The sequence below is a fragment of the Myiozetetes cayanensis genome, unplaced genomic scaffold, assembly GCF_022539395.1.
Source record: "Myiozetetes cayanensis isolate MyiCay16 unplaced genomic scaffold, myiCay2020 scf9, whole genome shotgun sequence".
NCBI lineage: Eukaryota > Metazoa > Chordata > Aves > Passeriformes > Tyrannidae > Myiozetetes > Myiozetetes cayanensis.
In genome coordinates, this window is record NW_026088185.1 from 13,776,967 (window position 1) to 13,798,780 (window position 21,814).

General features: G+C 36.9%; 1 protein-coding gene across 7 annotated transcripts in view; it reads left to right on the forward strand.

Moving 5' to 3' along the window:
- Positions 1-52: 52 nt before the first annotated feature.
- The window catches only part of PDE1A (phosphodiesterase 1A), a 152,876-nt gene continuing 131,114 nt past the window's right edge, over positions 53-21,814 (forward strand). For 4 of the 7 annotated variants that reach the window (XM_050339530.1, XM_050339532.1, XM_050339531.1 and 1 more), the window contains exon 1: positions 857-970. In XM_050339530.1, the coding sequence (XP_050195487.1) occupies positions 867-970 (104 nt within the window). In that variant the 5' untranslated portion in view covers positions 857-866. The other 3 variants (XM_050339535.1, XM_050339534.1, XM_050339533.1) reach the window with 3 other exon arrangements.

Sequence of the window (21,814 nt, forward strand, 5' to 3'; positions counted from 1 at the left end):
TTTTCCTGCTGGCAGACACACAGAGTTCAGCATCAGATTTTGACACACATGCTACTGTCCCAGAAGATTCACAGAGCGGGCTATGTTGCAGCTGCTGCATTTTCCACCAGTTAAATTGACAGTTACCTACTGTGTGGAGTTGCTAGGAGAAGGTGAACAGTCATCATTACAGCATATTCCTTCAATAACCTGTAGCGCTCTCTGATTTCTCTTCTGCAGGGATTTATATGTCTTTGCTGCAGACTGAGCATTTGTATAGTCATATTTTTTTTGAGAGGCTGGTAGATATTTATTCACTAAGAAACAATTCAGCATCAACTAAAGAGAGGAAAGCTCTGGCATTCGAACATATACTCTTTTTGTAGGGTGATGTGGCTGATACTGGCTTCTACCATCTGCTTTCCTATTGCAGCCTGTTTCTCCAACCTGCAGAGCACAAACCAGCCTTTCTTTTCTTCTGGATTGTTAAAGCCATTCACATTTATCCTGCATGGCAATGAATTATAGTCCGTTTTAAGGAATCTTTTGTGCTTCTGTGTGTATTCCTACAGCAGAAAAAGTGCATGAGAAAGGAGCTTGAGCAGCCAGTAGTATAGTAGCTGGCTCACCCGTATGGATTAGACTCGTGAGGTCAGAGGAGCTGTGTGTACTTGCTCTGTGCTTGGGGGGGAAGAGTGGATTTGTCTGTCAAAGTGAATAGCGATTCAGGCAGGATCGTCCCTCCGCTGTTGTAATTCTGATGTGTTTTGATATGACAGCAGCTACTGTCTAACATGCGTGGATCTTCTGAAATTTGTAGTGGACTAAAGACTGCTTTTACTTGCTGCTGAGCCTGACTGTAACTGTATCGCTGTAGGACAATAACGATGGGGGCTCGAGCGACTGAAACAACTCGGGAACTGGAAAGCGCCTCTGCAAAGTATCAAATAGGAGGACATGCAGAGAAAATGTGGCAACGGCTCAAAGGAATGTGAGTAGCTTCTCTCCCTGGCTTTTGTTCTATTCCTTGGGAAAGATAGTTTTCTTCTGTTTGTTAAAATGACTAATTAGCAAATGAGAGACCTTTTTTAAAGCTGTGAATACTATTTGCTCTCGTAATACAGTACATCACTCTCATTTATGATGGTACTTAGAATTAATGTCAGATTGTATAAGGTTCAGCCACTTCATTCAAAAGATGTATAACTAGTTATTGTCATTATCCAAATTAAAATGCAGGTAAGTCCTTTTCACTTCCATAGCTCTGATATGATTTTGTAAATGTTATCTTCAGAATCAGCATTTCTGGAGCTGTTTCATCATTTCTGTCGGTGTATACAGGTAAGTAAATTACTGCAATTCTATAGGAAGTATTGGTACTTTGCCTTTTGAATGTGCTAGTAAAGAAATCTCATATTAAAAGGTGGTTAGCTTAGTAGGTTGCTGTGTCTCTGTTTTTTTGTCAATTACTTTGATGTGCAATAATGCTAGAAACTGATTGAAGGACTATTTGAAGGGACCACTTATGCACCTGCTGCGTCTAATCCACTCCTCTCAAATGCAATTTTCACTGTAAACTTTTGGATCGGTAAATAAACATCTGCAGCCTGTTGGAGAGAAACTCTATCAAACTAGTGTGTCCTAAATCCCTCAAACTTCAACACCTTCTCTTAAGTATTTGCCTGGTTTTTGCTCTGAAAGCTGATGTTAGGATGTTACAAATAAATGCATGTTACATTTGTTGCTTTGGAAGCAAGGAAATGGCACTCTTGTTTTTGCTGGAGAGACTTGAAATACTGGGTTTCTAAAGGTATTCCACAGATGCTATATATGCCTCAGCTGCTGAAGGTAAACAGGTTATTTACAGTGCTGAGGATTATGATGCATTGGCTATGGCACTGCCCATTTCCCCTGTGCATTGGGTAGAAACTCAAACTGGCTGTGGGGAAGGGGGTTTCCACCATCTCCTTTCTTTCAAGAGAAATTGGTTTGCTTCATTGGAAAGTCACTTTTCAGCTATGGCCAGGGGTTTATCAGATCTTCTCTGTGATATGCTTTTGAATATTTTCTTACACTTTGGTAACAGTTTTTCTTCTAGAAACCCCAAAATGCACAGAACAGAGCAAATATTTTGCTCATTTGCTGATGCCACACATTTTGCCTCTGAGTTTCCCCTGCTGGAGACCTCCATCAGTTTGTGCAGATTTCCAGAGGGTCTGAGCTACTGCGTTTTTTGGTTCTACAAGTTCTCTGTTACCTTGGGTTGAAACATTTCGTTTCAGCTGCCTCTGAGATGGTACCGTTAAACTAATGTAATAACTAAACTATAATGTAAATAACTAAACGTTGATGACACTCAGCACAAGAGCTTCAGGTAATAAGGTTCATGCGTTAGGAGTAGTTAAAACAGTATTCGGAGTTTGTGGTGTATCAAAATCAAATGGAGCTTAAATGTTTGAAAACCATGCATCTTTCAGAGGTTAGTGCCAACCTTATGACTGTTGTGACAAGATAGTGCTAAAATACTTGTATTCTGAAAAAAAACCCAGGTTATATTAGGTATATTAGATACATACTCAGCTGATTGTTTTTATTCTCTAGTCAATTGGAAATCACTGTCTAGTCAATATTACAAATTTTATATGGGGAAATTTCAAGAGTTTAATTTTTTAGAGCTCACTTTGTAGTGTAAGCATCAATCATTAAGGAAAAGGATGCATTTTGCTGAGGCACAGATATCAAAGTAGAAGCATGTTTATATGTGGTAAAAGAGAGGGACAGATAAGTGGGACTGCCACAGTTAATCAGGCTTGGGAAGAATTCTTTTATAAATTGTCAGTCAGGAGAATTGTTTCGTCTTAGGGATAGGAACTGTTAGTGAAACTGAGTATGTATGATGGCAAAGTATGGGGTCTTTAAAGTAGTGTGCAGCAGTATATCTACACTGAAGTCAAGACTTTATGGTTTGAATTACGAAACTGAATCTGTTCTTGCTGATAGAGTACAGAGATCTACATAATTTTCATGTGATTTCAACACAGTTCTACTATATTTTGCCAGTCAAGAGTACTGATTACCTTTTTGCAAGTGGGTCATTATTTCTGAAAGAACATTGGATTTCATGGAGGTAGCTATCTGGATAGAAGCTGTATAGCCCTGACTTAAAATCAGCTTTTATTTTCTCTTAGCATTTCAGCTTTTCACATAATAGACTTTTAATTATGGACTTGGCAGCAGAATTCCATATACATTTAGCCTCAAATGTCTTGAGGTTATTGTTATTGGTTCATTTTTTTTTCATTCATTTTTGCGAAATAGAGACTGTTCTATAAGATACATGAGTTGAATACACTTAAAGCTAAATGAAAATCCTTATTTGAATGCCTTATAAAAAAATCTGGGTATTGTGGATGCTTGAATGAAAGGGATTTTTTTATAGATTTTCTACTCCATAGGCTTGCACAGACTTTGCTCACCTAAGTGCTGCAATATAGGCTAGGATGTTTTGAATAAAATTAAAATGATACCTAACTTTTATTGTATGCAGCCCTACAGCCAAAGTCTGTCTTCTGTATGGCAAGTAAAAATCCAACTCTATTTTCTTTATATTGCAATTGCAGCAGTGCTGCAACCAAGGACATTATCTGTCAGAGAAGATATTAATTTGAATTTCATAACTTGATCCCTAGCACTGGTGCTGATTTTATTGATACCTGAGTGGGTAAAACACAAGCTCACTGAAACAAGACTTAGTTGTGGAAATGGGTCGTGTATGTTTCTGTCTTGACTGTAGCTTCTGGTCTTTGAATTAAATATTGTCAGTATACAGACCGCAAGCTTCTAGTGTTTTGTACTTCATGGAGAAAGAAAAAACAAATAAAGAGGGACTGTTAAATAACTTACATAATACTGTGGCTTTTATAGTTCTTTGTTATGCAGAGGAGTAAGAACAAAAGCCATTCAAGCTACTGCAGGAATTCCAGCTGCCTGACTGAAAGGGGGTGTTGAACACCATCCACTTCAGAAGACATCTTGTCACTGCCCAGCCAACGGGCTCCTTCTCAGGCCATTTAACGCCACTGGTTACACCTTTTCTCCCTCAACCTTTCATTCTCTATTGGATGGAATCTTACTATGGACAGTAACTAAATCTCCAGCTTAAATGTATTTTGGTGTCAAGAGGACCAAAAGATTTGCTGCCTAGGAGAGTTTGTCTTCACGTGCTGATAGAGCTTGGTAGGGAGCTCAGAAAGAGAAGCAGTTCTTTAAAGAATTTTGGTTCAGAATGCCGAGAACCAGACGTGAAGCAGAGCTCTTTATGCTTACTGACCTTTCAGGGTTTGGTATTCTCCTTCATCTGCAGGTAGACTTGACTTAACTCTGTGTTCTTCCTTGCGTGAAAGTGTCTGTGTGTGATATATGTTGTCTATCTGCCACTTCACTCAGTATTAACACAGAACTGTCAGATATCCCCCTGCCATCCTACTTTATTTTGCAAGTTGACATTCTCTTTACAAGTAGCTTCTTGTACCCCTCTCATTGTCAAACACAATACTAGGGGTGGGTCACATTTCTGAAGTTTGAGGTCATTAGTGAGAAACTGGTTTTCATAAATAAGCATAAGTGCTAGAATTGTCTCTAAGAAGCCAGAAAATCTCTGAAAGGGAAAATTCAAAATCCAAAGTCCCAAGAGTCTGGGAAATTGGAGTTCACATGTGGTTAGTATAGGCTAGTTTATGAATTTTTTACTGATTTAAAGAGAATATGTGTTATTGCTATCACTGATTAAAACTAATTTGTGCTAATTTGGATGGCAAAAGGGATTTGAAGAAAAGCATAAGCTTCTTTCCTTACATTCTTCCCTTTCTTTGCTGCCACATCCAACATAATAACCCCCAACTGCTGCAGAAAGGAGAGTCTAAACTTTTAGACACTAAAAGGGATGTATTTGCAGACGCAGTTTGTTGATCCTGCAATGCTGCAGTGACAAATTGCGTGCATACACATTTATAGAGACAAAAGGGGCATTAGTCATTGATTTGAGGAAATTTGGCTTGATGTCAAGGAGAGTAGAGAAATGGCTTCCTCCTCACTGCTGAATTATCAGAAGACAGAATTCTTTTAAAGGCATCAAATAGAATCCAGATTAGCAGCCTGTTGGGTCAAAAGGGACCAGAACACCCAGTTATTTTTTCTCTAGGTCTGTGGATACTGGTGGAAGAGCTATAGAACAGTGTCCAGAACCAGACATGGCAAGGAGGACTTTCCTTTGTTTTTCTAGGTTTCTTGTTCACATTTTATTTTATATGATATTCGATGTTTGTGTTTGCTTATTGCCCTTTTTTCTATGCTCTATTTGCCTAAACTGATAGTTTATTAAAGCTTAACTAAAGAGATTATCATTAGCAAAACTTAACATGTTATGATATAAAGATTTATAAATTTGTGAGTTCTGAACAAATGAAAAGAGAAGAGGTAGAATTACAGGTAGATAACTATGATAAAAAATAGCAAGACAGATTGTCACTTACTGATAGGTACATCGGGAACAAGTGGGTTCAAGTAGTTCTTGTAATTTTGCCTATTTTTACTTTTTTTAAATGTAAAAACTTTTCTTTAAAGAAAAATCATAAACTCTTAAAAGTAATCCAAATGACAAATATTTCTAAGGGGACTTTTAGTAAAACTAAAGTTGATTTCAGAAATGCTCTGAACAGAAAATTGAAGAAATTATATAATGATGTACCTGTTGATTGATATGTATCTTATTGGTGCTATGATTACAGTAAGAATAGTTTAATTATGAATTGTGAACAGCTTTTTTTGATTCTGAAACCAAAGTCTGTTTCTGCACCTGAGTAGTCAGGTAAACAATTTATAATCATAACTTTGTAGCTTATAAATATGTATTTAATTAAATGTATGATACGATAAATTTAGAAATTTCCAGAAATCTAGATATTTTAGCTACTTAGCAATTTAGAGAACTCTTTAACGAGTCATATTAGAAATTATACTGACATATTTGGCTAGTTAGAAAGGTATTATCCTGTGCTGGAGGTATAGAATTAATTTTCATGTTCATACTAATTCCTTTTCTGCAATTTCTGGCATGTTCCAGTGCTGTTTATGGATTAGAGTAAATCCTAATTCTACAATTTACTTTTTTACAATTTTTACTTTTTAATTCACCAAATAGGTGAATTACTGTACTCATAGAAAGCTCTACTAGAAATGATTGTAAATTTAAGAAAAATTGTAAACCATAATTTGCCTGTGATATCAGTAAGAACAGTAGCAGCATGTCTTTACAGGTCTGATAGTCCCCAAATAATACAATAAAATACTGAAATTCCCTACTAGATCTTTAAATGAACATGTACATACACCCCTGATATATGTGTCCAATTGAGTTAAGTATTGTATCTGAGTGCAATGCAAAAGAGATTAAAGATAACATTTTATGAATCTGACTACTAAACTGCAATTAATTAAATGATGTCTCAAACTTCTGTATTTTTGTTTATCTTAGACTTCTGACTCTACTTATGCTACATCCAACACTTTTCAGATGTCCTAAAAGATGCTTACTGTGACTATTTACTTTATAAATGTTCTATTCAGATCTCTGCCTAGAAAGAGATTGTATATAATTGACTACACAAATAATTATTTTCCTCCTATTTTGAACTCCTGCCAGGTCCTTGTACAGGGGCCCTTGTTTGCCCTGCAGACTGGCAAGTTATTATAAACGTTTCTTTCAAAAACTTCATTCTCCAATTTAGCTGTTGCATGTCGAAGCCTGCCACAATTCCTGAGAGCTACTGGTCAAAAACTCAGAATTCATACTGCCCTCCCCCATATAGCTCCCAGATTCTACTCCACCTCCACAATAGAGTGAAGTCAAAATACCTGGATAGGAGAAAAAAAGCCTTTTCTCTTGTTAATTATATAGAGTTAGAAAAATGCAAATGCCTAAATACTGAAATTACGTAGTTACCAGTGGAAGTTGGAATAAAAATAGGCATTCATTTCATGGTTCTGAAAGGGAAACATAACCTCAAGTTTATCAAAATTGTATCTGACAGTTTTCCTGTAAGATGTCAAAATAATCGTTTAGGAGTGAACCCATTTAGTGCTGTTCCATTTTGTTTGTGTTTGCCATCAGATCTGGTTTACTCTTGGTATCATCTCTGGAGAAGGGCTAGAACAAAACCATTGCAATTATTTCTGCTGCCATTTACTGGAGAATATTTCACCCCTAGGACTGCAAAAAAGGTTTGAGATCTACTATGGAAGTGAGTCCTACACTCCTTCTCTATTGTTGTATCTAATCTGTAAGTTTTGTTTTTGTCAATGCCCCTGCCTCCCAAGGCATCCAGAGCCTTCCAAAAGTAAGGAAAATTAACCAACCCATCAACCCACCAAGGACCAAATGGGCTAGGCTTGACGCACAAACTGCTGAGTGATGGAGTACTTTACTCACTCTCTGGTGACAGCAGGTATTTGGTAGCATTTTTGTTTTTCCTTTACTGCCTTTCCGTACAATTTCATGATGTACTTGAAGTCATCAATGAAATTTATGGAACTTCTTAAACAAGGCCTTGTAAAGAGGAGCTATAGAGGCAATCAGAACTTACTACAAAGTCTATCCTTTAATTTTGTCAGGGAGGTGGGAAAAACTGAGCAGTTGTGACTAAAAGGAGAGAAAACTACACTCTGCTGTGGTTAAGGGAAGCTAAACAGAAATTGAGTACATCAGTTATAAAGTTATAGCTGACAATGAGATGACTCAGTTTTCACAGTCCATAAAGCTTTGCAATTAGTCAGGCAGTGTTGCAGACTGAAGAAGCCAACCTTCTCCCAGACCTCTCTTTTAGAAAACTGCTTAGGCTTGTAAAGAACTACATTCAGTTTCTGTTAAAGGCTGCTGCTGGTTACAGCATAGCCTGTGGCTCAGGCCATAGACACACATTTCCTGAACATATATATGCAAGGAGTAGTGATCTTAGAGAAGTATGTGACTTGCTCCTCTGTGGGATTCTGACTGTTTGCCAGCATACGTAATTTCATGAGTGAAGGCAAATACTGTTAAAATGATGTTGCGTTTATTCCTGTGGATTCTGCTAGAAAAGTGATTTCCAAAGTGGTTTTCTGTGAGCGGAGGGAGTTTGTTGGATGCAGGGTCCTTAAAAGATGACCTTTTCGTAGCCATCATGGATTAAGTTGTTCCCCATGACTCATTCGTGCCTCCAAATTCTCATTGCTGTCTCCATGCTCGCTCTTAGCTGTTTTAGTATGACTGGTTTTGATGCCATCCAGGGATTTCTTCTGTGGAAAAAACCAGCAATAAGTTTTTTTCTCACCCCTACTATAAATTTAAACTTCATTGATTCCTAGGTTGGATTCTTTCTGTGTTTTCATACCTAGTTACATCCTTAAAATGCAGGAAGTTGTCTGAGGATGGGACTACCTGAAGTGAAAGGAGATGCTCCTGCTTCAGCAGCTCCCTAATAAAACAACCGTAGTCTTGAATCTGTCGTGTTTTAAGTCCGTGATCGTGTAAATCCAACATTAGGGCACCTAGCATTGTATCAAAACATGACAGAAAATGTTGATCCAGTAAGAACTTTGGAGTGTTCAATTTTGTTCCAGTATTTCTGAAGTGTTAACTTTGAAATAGCAGGTTTTATGAAGATCAAGTACTGCCCATGCCACTCCAGCTTTACGGTGCTTCTGTAGCCTGCAGAAAGCTGGCCTGAAAGAAGGCCAGTCTAAACATCTGTGTGGTGTACTTTGGCTAATTCAAGACCATTGTAATCATGTATTTGCACCTCAGCAGGATCAGTGAAGCGCTGCTAGGTAATCTATAACTAGCAGTTACTGAACTGTAATCTAATCCCCCAGGCCTATTGTTTGCCTGAGCTCTATAAAGCTCTTTGCCACCACTGGCAATACTTTGGGTGTCTGCAAAACAGAAAAATGGTGAAAAGTGCTTTATTAAAATAGTTATTCTTCTTGATGTGAATGCCCTGAGAATGAGTACTCATGAGCTGCCATTGTGTTGTTGTGGTCTGTAAACGAAGCTGGACTGTAATGAGATTTTCTATGGGATCTTTTGAATGAATATTGGAAGTAATGTTCATCTGAGTCAGCGTCATAAAATGAAAAAATAGTATTCCTAAATTGCTTGTCTGATTGATAATTTAGGCAAACAGATTTGATTTTAGACCTTACAGAGAAACTACTATACCTTGCTGGAGAACACTAAAATGAGATGTATGTTAAAGCTTTGCTTTTTCCAGAATTAGTAGTTCTACAAATATCCCTCCAATGTTTAAAAAGATGAAGAAAGAAAAGAAAAAAAAGAAATGTGCTTTTTCTTGTCTTCCTCACTGATCTCGTGGCTGCTGCACGATGGCATAAGTAAATGTTTGTAATGATTATAATTTAGCATTTTTGTCTGACTTTGTTGCTATTTATTTAGTGGGTTTTTCTGAATTAGAGACTGTTGAATTCCAGCAGTTCAACCTTCCGAGCATAATGTAGATATTATTTGAAGCAGTGTTATTTAACAGGGAGCGATCTAAAGGAAGATGTTTGTCTATGCAAGTGCTTATACTCCATTATCTATTGTTTGACATTGGCTGCAGTTTGTTTGACCCAACCATTCTCCAGACTTTTGGCGTCCCCAGGAAAACAAGTACCCTCCATAAATATTATACAGACATTTAATTGTTGTGAATTTCTCTGATAAATAGTGTTCGGAGGCAGTTACATTTGAATCATTCACTCTTAGTGTAATTTATGCCAGAAAGACACTTAGAAACACACTACTGGGTAGAACTTACTTCTTTCTTTAGTTCTACAATACTGAACTATTCTTCTGCCTGGAAAATTTGAAATTGAACAAATTTGTTTTTCTTTTTCTTCTGTGTTGTCTGCAGAATTTATTGAAGAATTAAAGGCTAACATTATGCTTACCTGCAGTTATATGTTTCATATTTTTATTTACTGTTTGTTTTAAATAGTTTATTTTCTTCTTTTGTTTTGTTTTTATTTTGTAATAAAATAAAAATGTCGAACACCACTTAGTCTAATTCAGTAGCTTTCTTTTCCCTTTTCACTAAAGGCTTGATGAAGGTTTGATTTTCTTTTCCCCTCGGTGGAAGATTTTTATTAATATCACTGTATTTCCTAACCTCAAATATATTCACTTGAGATAACTGAAATACATGTCTGGCAGAGACAACAAACATACCAGGTTCAGCTGGAGCTGCAAATTGTTGTCTCTTTTGGACAGTCCCTTTTTATCATCAATGTATTATTTTCTGATGCACAGGCAACTGCACTGCGAAAAGCATTACGTCATTGGCACTAATTTCCATTAGGGTGGGCTGGAATACAGAATTCCTCCTCTGAAGAAAATTAAATACATTAAAAAAAAACCTTGAAAAAGGCCCCCAAGATTAAATACTCAGAAAAATGAGTATTCTGAAATGTCTTTTAAAATTTTTGAATAAATACCTCTTTCTGAATTTTTCTGCTTCCAGTACCTTAAAGTGAGGTGCCAGCCACCTGGTTATTTGAGAACCAGTTGTCCTAGTCCCTGGACTACCAAAGATGACCTGGGAGCACAGCTTTGAGCAACCCAGAGAATTAATTGCCTATAGTCAGGAAATCTCCAAAATCAATATAATTTCATAAGCAAAGTAAGCTGTGCATGAAATCTGAAATTTTCTCTCAAAAAATTTCATTGGAGAAGTTCAATTCAGAAATGACTGACCAACTCTGATTAACTTATTTTCAACTTAACTAGAAAGACATTGGATTTCATAGGTAATTGAAAATTAGATGTTTCTCTCTCACAAGAAACTGCTAAAGTATCAGAGAAGGTTTTATGTTTCAGTGGCTACCAAGACGCCTTCACCAGCTGTAATGTCAGTTAGTTTACAAAACAGATTTATGAGATAATCCTATAACAGTCATGGCAGTAAGATGGAGGTAGCCTTCTCCCTGCCATATACTGCTGTGACAGAGAAACCCTCTTTTAGTGTTGCAGTATGCTTTTGGTATGTAAAAGGATGCAGAAGTTTTAATGTTGTTTAAAGTGAACATGCTTCCAAAATGGCTTCGTAACTCTTTGTGTAAACCTTTCTTCTTCCCAAGGTTCCTTTAGTCTTACCTATACCTTTGGAATGTCTGAGAGATAACTGAGAGCTCATCTATTGGTTGTTAACCCCTTATTGTCGTTGACTGTTTGTAAGACCTCCTGAACCCCCACTGGTTGTCTTGTAATCCCCCCAAGAGCTATTTAAGTCGTTACCCAGAACAATAAGCTCTCTCTGCTCTCCCTGTCTGCTGCTGCCGTGTCCTGTGGTCTCTGCAGGGGCCATGGGATGCCTCAGGGTGGGGGGAGGAGGGGGGAGCACCTTCCCTCTCCAGGACTAGAGGTAAAAGGAAAGCCTCTAGACTGGAGTTCCCCTCCCTACCCACCCTCAGCGTTTGTCATTTTAGTACGACATCTCTCTTGAACAGACATTATAGGTCTTCATTCTAAATAATTAGGACAAATGAGACTTCAAATTAATTTACCTTGAGTATTTTAAATTTATGTCTCCTTCTCTTAATGTGATGCATATATTTTATGCTTTTAACAGTGGCCAATTATTATATTGTACTGGAAGTGCAATATAATAATGTTTTTTCTTGATGTTTCCATTATGAAGACTCTTCAAAACTGTCTGTCTTGATTTATTGAGTGAAACAGTACACTTACTTATGGAAGGAAAACTGCAATCATTAGATGATAGAAAGTATTGGAGTGGTGGGAGTATATGTTAAAGAAGTGAAAAGAATTTATGCTCTTCAAAATAAATCTCTACTGGATGTTTTCTGGTTGATGTGAACTTTGTTCTGAATTTAAAATGTGGTAAAGAGAAAATTTGGCTTATTTGGGCCTTTTGACTTTGAAGTTCCTTTCTAAGCAGATTGATTTAATATTGCTTGTTTCTCTAGAAATATTAAAAAATATTTGTCAAAGACATGTCAAAATGAAGAATGGTAATAACATACACATGTAAATAGTTTAGTGATAACTGTAAGGAAGCTTTGTTTCCAAGAGAGAAATATTTAATTTTATTTTTAGTTATTATCTTGAGTAGTTCCATTAGTCATTTTCTGCTTTTTGTGAACCACACATCAAAAAGGGATTCTCTCTCTACTTGATCACTAGAAAATGCTACTGTTCCGGAAATGTTTAAATATGTAATGTGTAGAAGTAACTAGGCATGAAAGAGTTAAAACATTTTGATTCAATACACTTATGAACCTATATAATTATTCATTTTCCTGGCTTTGTAATTAAAAAAAGTATGACGCATACTTAGAAACTTTTTGATAAGAAATAAGAGATTGTTACTATATTTCTATCCTGTGAAAGAGAAATTGCATTTCCAGGAATGCCAAATGAACAGCTCATGAACGCTTATGGCCTAGGCTGTATGATTCTTAATTCTGGTTTAATATATCAAAACTTTTCCTTTTCCTTCACCACTAATGTACTGAATATGGTTCCTATGCTGTAGGAAACTGAACATTAGCTAGGAGAAAAATGGTTTGCCTGCATAGCAGACAGGGACAAAAAGTCTTAAATGTGAATGTAAACCAGCTGCAAGTCTGTTTTAGAGCTAGATGCAAGGTAAACACAGGATATTGAGCATCCCAGAAGATTATAAGGGCTTACGAGAGTTTATAGCTCAATCCAAACTTTCTGAGTTGCTCCTATCATTGTTAGTGCCAAAACCAAAGTTTTCATTCAAACACTTAAAGCCTTTTAGAAAACTAAATTGTGATAGATTTAATACAACTATGTCAATGTGTGCACTCAAATAACATAAAAGGAGATATAAACATGGGATTAGAATTCTTATAGAAAATCTTACTTTGATTTGATCCTTTAGTTGTAACAAACTGATGTAAGATTTTAATATTACCAATTCCTGGAAAAAATAGTTGGTTCAGGTGGACATAAGCCATATGGAGCCACCATTGTCATCTATTTTTCTCTCTTGACTTACAGTCAGCTTTGACCAGATAAATTCTGAATACTAGGAAGAGTAACCTTGTTTTATTATGAGGGTATGTTTAGCCTTCTAGTACTTTGTTCATCCTCTTTTCTGTAAGACAAAGGGCTGTATCCAAAATGCCATTGTGTGTAATTTTAAAATGTCCTTATGTTCGCCTAGAAGTATGGAAGCAAAATGTAGAGTTATTAATGAGTTAATGCAAGTACATAAGTTCCTATGAGTTTTACCCAAGACTTTTCAGTTTGAAAGTTCAGAACATTTTCATCATCAGTTCAGTGCTAAAATCATCTTGGTTTGGGAGAGGAGGACACAGAAGTTGCAGAATCCTTGAATCATATTACTACTTAGAGAAACATGGTTATTAATAGAATTTGATTTTTGAATACTTTCCAACCTTTATATGTCAAATGTAATCTCAAATGCATTCTTAATTTCAGTGACCAAGGGAATAGAATGAAACTTTATCCTATAAGACATCAGCTTCAGTAGAGGAAGATTTCAAGGGGAAGAATCTTGAGGAAAAGGTAGAATTCATAGAAGTTTTAGAGGTTAACTGTATTCTTTTTATTCCCAGTAATGAAAAACAGGATTGCAGTTTTACATATGGTGACTCTGAATTGAAATAGACTCAAAAAATACCCTGTAAAGCTCTATAACAGCAATGTAAAGTGACAACAGATGTGATTTCTCACACTAAAATGCATTCTTATCATTTGACAATGATTCTCATTACGATGATCCTCTTGGCACGGAACTGAAATTTTTCTACATTGTACAAGTTATTTTAAATCTGTCTTTAGCTGGCACCCATGCCTTACTGAAGTTGGCAGAGTACCACATGCATGGGATCAATTCCAGCTTTCTACATGGGCACGAGTACAAAAATCTCCATATGATGCTTCACTTCTGAAAATTAGTTGATGATTTTCACAAAAGGGCTGCCGCATAATGCAGTTCTGTATCTCAGCAAGAAGTACTTCACAGCCCAGCTATGGATTTTACTTGCTCAGTCATTTGCTTTTATTCAGTCCATTAGGATCTAATAATGTTAAAAGGCACTCCATTTCCTGGCTGTACTGGGGCTTTGTGGTTCAGCCTGAAAAATCAGAGAGTATTGCAGCTTTACAAGACTGCAGTTCAGAGATGTAAGAAAACTTTAAGATCCAAGAATCAGTTCGTTCCTTCAGGTACAAGGCGTATTTTTCTACAGACTTTTCTGAAAATGAACAATGTGAAAGAGGTTTGGGGTTTTTGAATGAAGAAAATATAAGATATGTATAGTTTTTGAGGATAAATTAAGATAATACAGTTGATGTTGTGCCTATAGAGCATAAAACATGGAATTTCAGCCTGTGACTTCTCAATCAAGTCCATAATCTAATAAAATTAGCTTGGTTCTGGTCTCAGTTATACCAGTATAATTGGACGCTATTGAATTACAACACAATAAATGAGACCTCAGAACAGATTTACTTTATTGTGACAAAAGAGCAAAGTATTTCATGGAAGCAGTGGAATTTGGCTAAGGTTTATTGGTCATTCCTTTTTATGAACCCTGGGCTATGTCAAGTATGTTATAATTCTGAGTTAGTTGTTACTGGATATGATTCTTATGTTCTTAATTGCTGAGTGAACAAATCACCTTATAGGACAAGAATGATTCCCTGAAGCTTCTCTTCCCCCTCCCCCCTCCTTTTTTTTTCCTTTTCCCAAAGGAAAGACACATGTTTACCTCCCTTTGTCTATCACTTGGCTGCCACTATAGTAGTAACACAGAAACAGATTGCACCAAATTTGCTATTTATTGCTCTGATTTTGGATTTTTGCCACTCTCACTAATGAGCTATGTTTTTGCAGATAGACAAATTAAGGATGGGCTCCTCAGCTTACATGCATTCAATTGTATCCCAGTTTGTCATTAAATTTATTTTTAACAATAAAATCAGCAGATTGTAAGTTGTATTATGATTATCTCAAACAGATCTCACCATGTTTACTGCAACTGTGAAGCTTTGACTGCAGATGAGGGAAGTTAGCACTTGAAAGAAACAGTTGCACAGCATCATCTAAAATGTTATTTTGGCAGGTTTTTTGTAGGATTTTGGGGAATGGGAACAGGGAAAAGGGAGAGATAGATAGGACGTGGCAATTTTATCTAATACCACCCCCACTCAAAACAAATAATTACATTGCATTCCTTTCTAGTGCAGCATTCAGTTAGCATGACAGGCACAAGATTGGTATAGTACTTGGTATAATAGTAGAAATATCCACCAAATTAAGTGATGAAGTCTTAAACGTTATACTTGCGTTTTTATGGGTAGCTGAGGCTTCTCAGTATACATTCAGCAGTTCTAAAAGCATTCAGAAAAAGTCAGAAGTTTTGTTTTTTCTGTTGAGTTGCCTCAGAGGAAAGTGTTAGAAGCACAAAAGCCTTTGTTGCTTCCCTTCATGATTAAATCCAGCCTTCTCCATTGAAAGAACTCTCTTATTATCCTGTTACAAAATGTCTCTTCCCATCACAAATATTTCAATTTCCCTATGCTTCTCTTCATAATTAACACTGAAAGCCTAACATCGAGAGTCTAGAAGCTGCCATTTCTTCATGTGTAAAGGATTAAGCTCAGCATTTACACATGTAAAAGAGATGTTTTACTTAGTAAACTATCACTTTACCAAAAGTAGACTGCTAAGAAGCAAATGTGGGCCACCATTTTTAATTTTTAATTTAATTAAAAATTTAAAAAAAATTTAATGCCTATGTAGGTGATTGCAGCTACCCAGATTACCTTATCCTTGTAAATGAATTGTGGAAGTGAAAATGAGCAAAGGCGTTATCTGAGAAACAATATATTACCAATTGTAGTGATGCAATTATACAATTATAACACTTCTATTCAGGCCTTTGTACTTCAATGGAAGGTAGCTTTTTTCCTGTTCATTTTAACTCTTTCCTAACAGATTTAGTAAGCTTAAAAAGGTCACATTTATACTGTGGGAAAAATTATCACTAGAAGTTATCCCACTTATCTGTGTCAACTGCAGTTCACAGCTTTGGATTTAGTGACACCTGCTTGCTTCAGTAGTCAAGCTACTTTCTTCTCACTTCCCCAGTCTTTTTTGGAAACAAGAGTTACCTTTAATCCGGGTTGTTTGTAGGAATCCAGATAATTTCAAGGATCTGGCTTCTTGGCCAGTTAAATGGATAACGGATGTGGCACGGAGTGGGAATGAACTGTCACAGCTGGGGTGCAAGTATTAATTCACTGCTGAAACTGGTGTATTGAGAAACAAAATCCCTAAATTGTATCAAAAAGATTTTCCCTCAGTGAAGCTGAAAACCACAAGCAAATGTTACCCCAGTGCTGTTCACAGCAACTCCAGTGCTGAAGCACCGTTAAAACCACGAGATTTCTGCCCTCCCCCAGCGCAATCGGAACAATAGAAAACACAGAATCAAAGATGCAGTGTTTTACATTTGCTTTGGCACCATGCTAACTTCATCAAGAATGAACTTGCTTAAGGATTTTTTCCATAGAAATAGGACAACAAGCCGTTCTGGTACCACTCCCAGAGCATGACTCACAAAGAGAAAGCAGCAGAGAAAGAGAGTGTTTTTTTTCCTTTCATGAAACCATTCACTTACTTACAAGGTTATGCACTTGTTTGTCTTTCTAAGTGTGTCATTTTATTCTCTTCCTATTAATGTTTGAAAAATTAGTCTTAAACGTAGATGACGTCAATTTTTTTAAAGGTAGATTGTGTCAATATTGATGAAACGGGTTATTATCCCCATCTATTTTTGCTTAAAGATGCATGCTACATTCTTTCTGTGTTTAGTAACTTTAATACAATGTGAAATCCTGACATGATTACAAGTTCTTTTGACTCCTTGCAAAATGGGTTTGTTCTAGCAAAACAGACCTAATGATACCAATAATTTTTCTCTCAACATTCACTCATTAGCATTAAGAAGTGTTGTGATACACAAGACTTCTCTTGATGCTTCTTACTCAAGTTAAACCCAAAGGCAAGCTTTTCACTTAACGATTTTTAATAGTCACCTTCTAAAAAATATACTGAAATATATGCCCAGGCTGCCCTCCACTACAAAACTGATCATTTTTTGTCCTACTTGTTACAGAATGATAAGGTTGCAAAATCCTGAACTCATGTTTAGTTGCAGTTACCTGGTAAAATTATTCTACATTCATCGTTCCACTTTCTTGTTAATGTTGTGGGGTTTTATCTGCTGCAGTTTGTTTTCACAGTGTGGGAGAGACTGGAAGGGACCACAGAGGGTTATAGCTGAGGGCTGTACACTCTAGATAATTCCTGTATTTGCAATGTCAGGGTTGATTTCTGTGCTGGTTTTTTAATTGCTTTTATTTTTTCATCTCAAGTGTAGCAAACCAAATTACTTGATGAGAAAATTATGTTGAATTCTCTTCATCTCTACTCCTGCTCATCTCTGCAGTTTTGGATTATTCAGTGTTTCCCTGATATATGCCTGCATGACAACTCATTTTTCTGGACTAAATTCTGAGGCCTCTCAAATCCAGAGTCAACTGATTAAAAGCTAAAATCTCCAGCCCATAAGAAATGTTTATTTCTGTAGATTTCTTACCAGATTGTAAACTGTTTCAAGGTGGGGAAGTTCATGCATCTTTTTCATATGTGTTATGCAATCAGTTAAACTGAGAACTCAGTAAAAACCCCAGACAAATGATTATTGGTTTGTTCAGGTGATTTATTGTAATGGGACCTGCCCAGGTCCACCCTGCAAGGGAGTGTTATCTTGTTAAAGATGATGATCTGCAGGGAGAGTAAGTTCTGAAACCTCCCCTCAGGCTCTTCCTTCCAGCCTACAAAGAAAGATTCTGGATAGTGGCCAGACTTGGAAAGTAGCTCTACAGGGTTCACAAAAATACTGTTTTAGTCTGAGATTTCCTGATCTGCTTATAAAGACAGTCTTGCAATAGGGAGTTTTTGTCGTGTGTATATGTGGGTGCACCACAACCTTCCACCCTCTGCATTCTCACGTAGACTTACATCTCATTATTGTCTAGCTATTAATTGTATGTGTCTGTGAACAATGATGGCTTCAAGTACTAAGCTGTCAATATGACTTTCCCAGATGAACATCTGAGTAGGCGTAAATGTCATGATAAGCATGCTGCCTTCATGTATCACAGAAAGTTATGATCTCCTTTTTGCTGATTCTTATGTAACTATACTTTTGGCTGCTAAAATGGAATAAATACTTAATATTTTTTATAGACAGCTGTGTTGAACATATATATGTATCTTTGAAAAGTCCTCTTACTAATAGTGATATTTTTTCCTTCAAAATACTTGTCCAATCTGACTGATAGTCTTTCACATATTCTTACTTAGGTGATCTGGAATGCTTTAGAGAATTTAGGTATGCAAGGGTTGGATACACCAATATCAATTCAAGTCACCAACACCAAATGGCCCTCAGAAACCATGGATAAAGAAATTATTGGATGCTTTCTTTTACCTAACAAAATGTAAGGGTAATCTTTAGTGGTACCATCACTGCATGCCATTGTTAAACATGTACTGAGGGGCTGGACTCATCCAAAGTTTTGGAAAGCTATAATTAATTTAAAATGCACTATTTATATTTGCTGGGGATTTTTTTCTGTGAGTTTTCCCAATTGAAATAATGTTAGATCTATAATAAGTAGCAGGAAAATAATAAAAATTTATGGCATGAAATTGATACTTTAGACAAAAATTGGAAACTTAAAAGGCATCAAAAGCAGGGCAGTGCAGTCTACACATTTAAGATAGGTGTTGTTCATGCAGAATAGCACAGAAAGAAATTTTTTAGGGGAAAAAAAAGTACAATCATTAAGCTGCTGTAAAAGAGCATATTATTATTATTTACAGTACAGCATGTAAAAAGATTTTAGAGTTTCCTGGGCAGCATTGTCTGGGCTGTTTAGGTTCCAGGCTGCTTGTGTGGCTCTTAGGCTGCACTGTTAGTAGTGCTTCTTCCTGGGAATCAAAGTCTGATAAATGTGATGAAACGCAGAACACTGATAAACAGAAAAGGAAACCAAACCCAGAACTTAAATGCAAGATGTTTGGGCAATTCATATGTGAATGTACAGGCTGCCAGTACTCATTTTGTTTAACATTTACTGCTACTGCAAGCAGACACTTTTAAAAGAAGTTCTTTATTGTAGTTTTGGGGGTGTTTTGTGCCAGGGTCAGGAGCAGATTCTTGAACTTTCTAGTCTCTTGTTAGGCTAGTGCATGGAAAAATCAAGCAATGCCACCTGCTACTTTCAAGCCTTTCAGAGTCCTTCTTTTCAGTGGCAATTGCTGAACATGGGCGTGAAAATGTTTAAACCAAATGTTCACCAGACATCTCTCAGTGTTCATGTGATCTTCAGTGCTCAAAGGCTATCAGGAAAAGCATGGAGAGGAAAGTATTTCTTATATCTTATTCTTCTTTAAAAGATACTGCTGATTTTACTTGTAAATTAATACAATAATCGTATAAAATAGAAAATGCTTCTTTTCTTCAGTTTAACTATTCTAAATCAAAGATTATAAACACTGTTTCCTTGGTCTACCTCAGTGAAGAGCATAGCTCCATGCAGGACATGAGAAACTATGCTTAGGAATGACTGATGGTTGTTAATTAAATCCCAGATAAAATGGAGAAATGAAGGTTGAACTTTTAGAAAGTATTTAGGGTGTTTCAGTGCCTAGCCCTGAACTTTTGATGGAGACTAAGGAGAGAACTTTAACGGAACTTTTAGTAAGACTTTCGTTAGTCTTTCCTCAATCTGTGATGCTAATAAATTCCACCATTACAAGATTCTGCTTGAATAATGGACACAATACTAATTATTTCACTGAAGTATCCATTTATTGCAAAACCAAATGTGACTCTTTGTCTTCTTGCCCCATCTCCTCTTCTTAGGTCCATTTACGTGCAACTGGGTTGCTGCAGATCTGTCATCATATCCCACAGCTTAACATTCTGCACAGTTCTTGTTCAGCACTTTTTTTCTTGTGCTTTGTTCCAAGTTTCTTCCCCATACCAGTGCGGAAAGCTTAATATTCTGGCAGTTAAAGCAAAGTCTCATTTTTCTGTGAGTCTGTTTTAACCCTTGGTCTGGAAAAAAGTGCTGTAACTTTTTGGCCATATGCCAAAGTAAAAAAAAAAAGGATAAGTGCCAAGTTCTTAGTTTTAAAATAAGACCAGCATAAGAGTATGAAATGATTCATCACTTCCTGGCAAGTGTAATTATCACTGCAATCACCATTCCCTATCTATTTGCACCCTTTAAAAGGTGCTAAATATTACGGTAAGTTCTGAAAGTTATCATTTCAACTGAATCAACTGAAAAAAAATTAGAACATCACAGGTGTGTACTTTAAACAGGAAATGATACTGATCTCCAGGACTCTAAGAGCTGCCTTCCTTACAATGACCTACAAGAAATGTGTTGCATCTGTGTAAAAATGATATATGCTCAGGTGAGGGTAGTGGCTATACAAAGAAAAATATTTCAAAGGGTTTAGTTATTGTATTTGTCATTGTTGGAATCTGACTGCTCAAATTTGAAACCAGTGTCACCTTTTATCACAGAATTACAGGATCATGGAATATGCTGCGTTGGAAGGGACCCACAAGAATCATTGAGTCCAACCCTTAGCACCACGCAGGACCATCCCTGAGAGTCACACCATGTGCCTGAGAGTATCATCCAAACCCTTCTTGAACTCTGGCAGGCTTGGTGCTGTGACCACTGCCCTGGGGAGCCTGTTCCAGTGCCCAACTACCTCTTGGTAAAGAATCTCTTTCTAATGTCCAACCTAAATCTCCTCGGGTCCTGTCACTGGTCCCCACAGAGAAGAGATCAGTGCCTGCCCCTCCTCTTTCCCTCATGAGGAAGTTGTAACTGCAGTGAGGTCTCCCATTCGTCTCCTCTTCTCTAGGCTGAACAGACCAAGTGACCTCAGCCATTCCTCATCCGGCTTCCCCTCAAGGCCCTTCCCCATCTCCGTTGCCCTCCTTTGGACACTCTCTAAAAGCTTAATATCTTTCTTGTATTGCAGTGCCCAAAACTGCCACAATATTCATGGTGAGGCCGCCCCAGGTCAGAGCGGAGCAGGACAATCCTCCCCCTCGACTGACTGGTGATGCTTTGCCTGATGCCCCCCCAGGACATGGCTGGCCCTCCTGCCTACCAGGGCACTGCTGACTCATATTCCACTTGCCATCATTCCACTCCCAGCATTCATTCCTTGTCTAGACCGGGACACTGGAGATACAATGTATAATGTATATATTATACAATGTAGTTATGTTTAATATTCCATTTGCGTATTTTTTAATCCATTTTTAAGCAAATCACTTGTAGCTTCACTCCTTTAGATGCTCTCTGGCAATTGCTTATAACCAAAGAATCTTATTTTTATGAGATATAGCTCTAATTTCTCTGTATTTTGAACCTTATAAAAATGACTCAAAGCATAACTGATTCTGCCTATAAGTAAACTACTGTGGGATGCATTCCCACCAGTCATTGCTGTAAGTTTAAAACAAAATTCAGACTTGGTAACATATCAATGTACTCATTTCTCACATAACATATGTTGTGAGATCTTTGGGGTAGCAATGAGCTTTTTGTTCTGTTTGTATAGCAACTAAACACTGCTGTCTTTATCTACCACTGCAAAATTCGGGTAGTATCGCA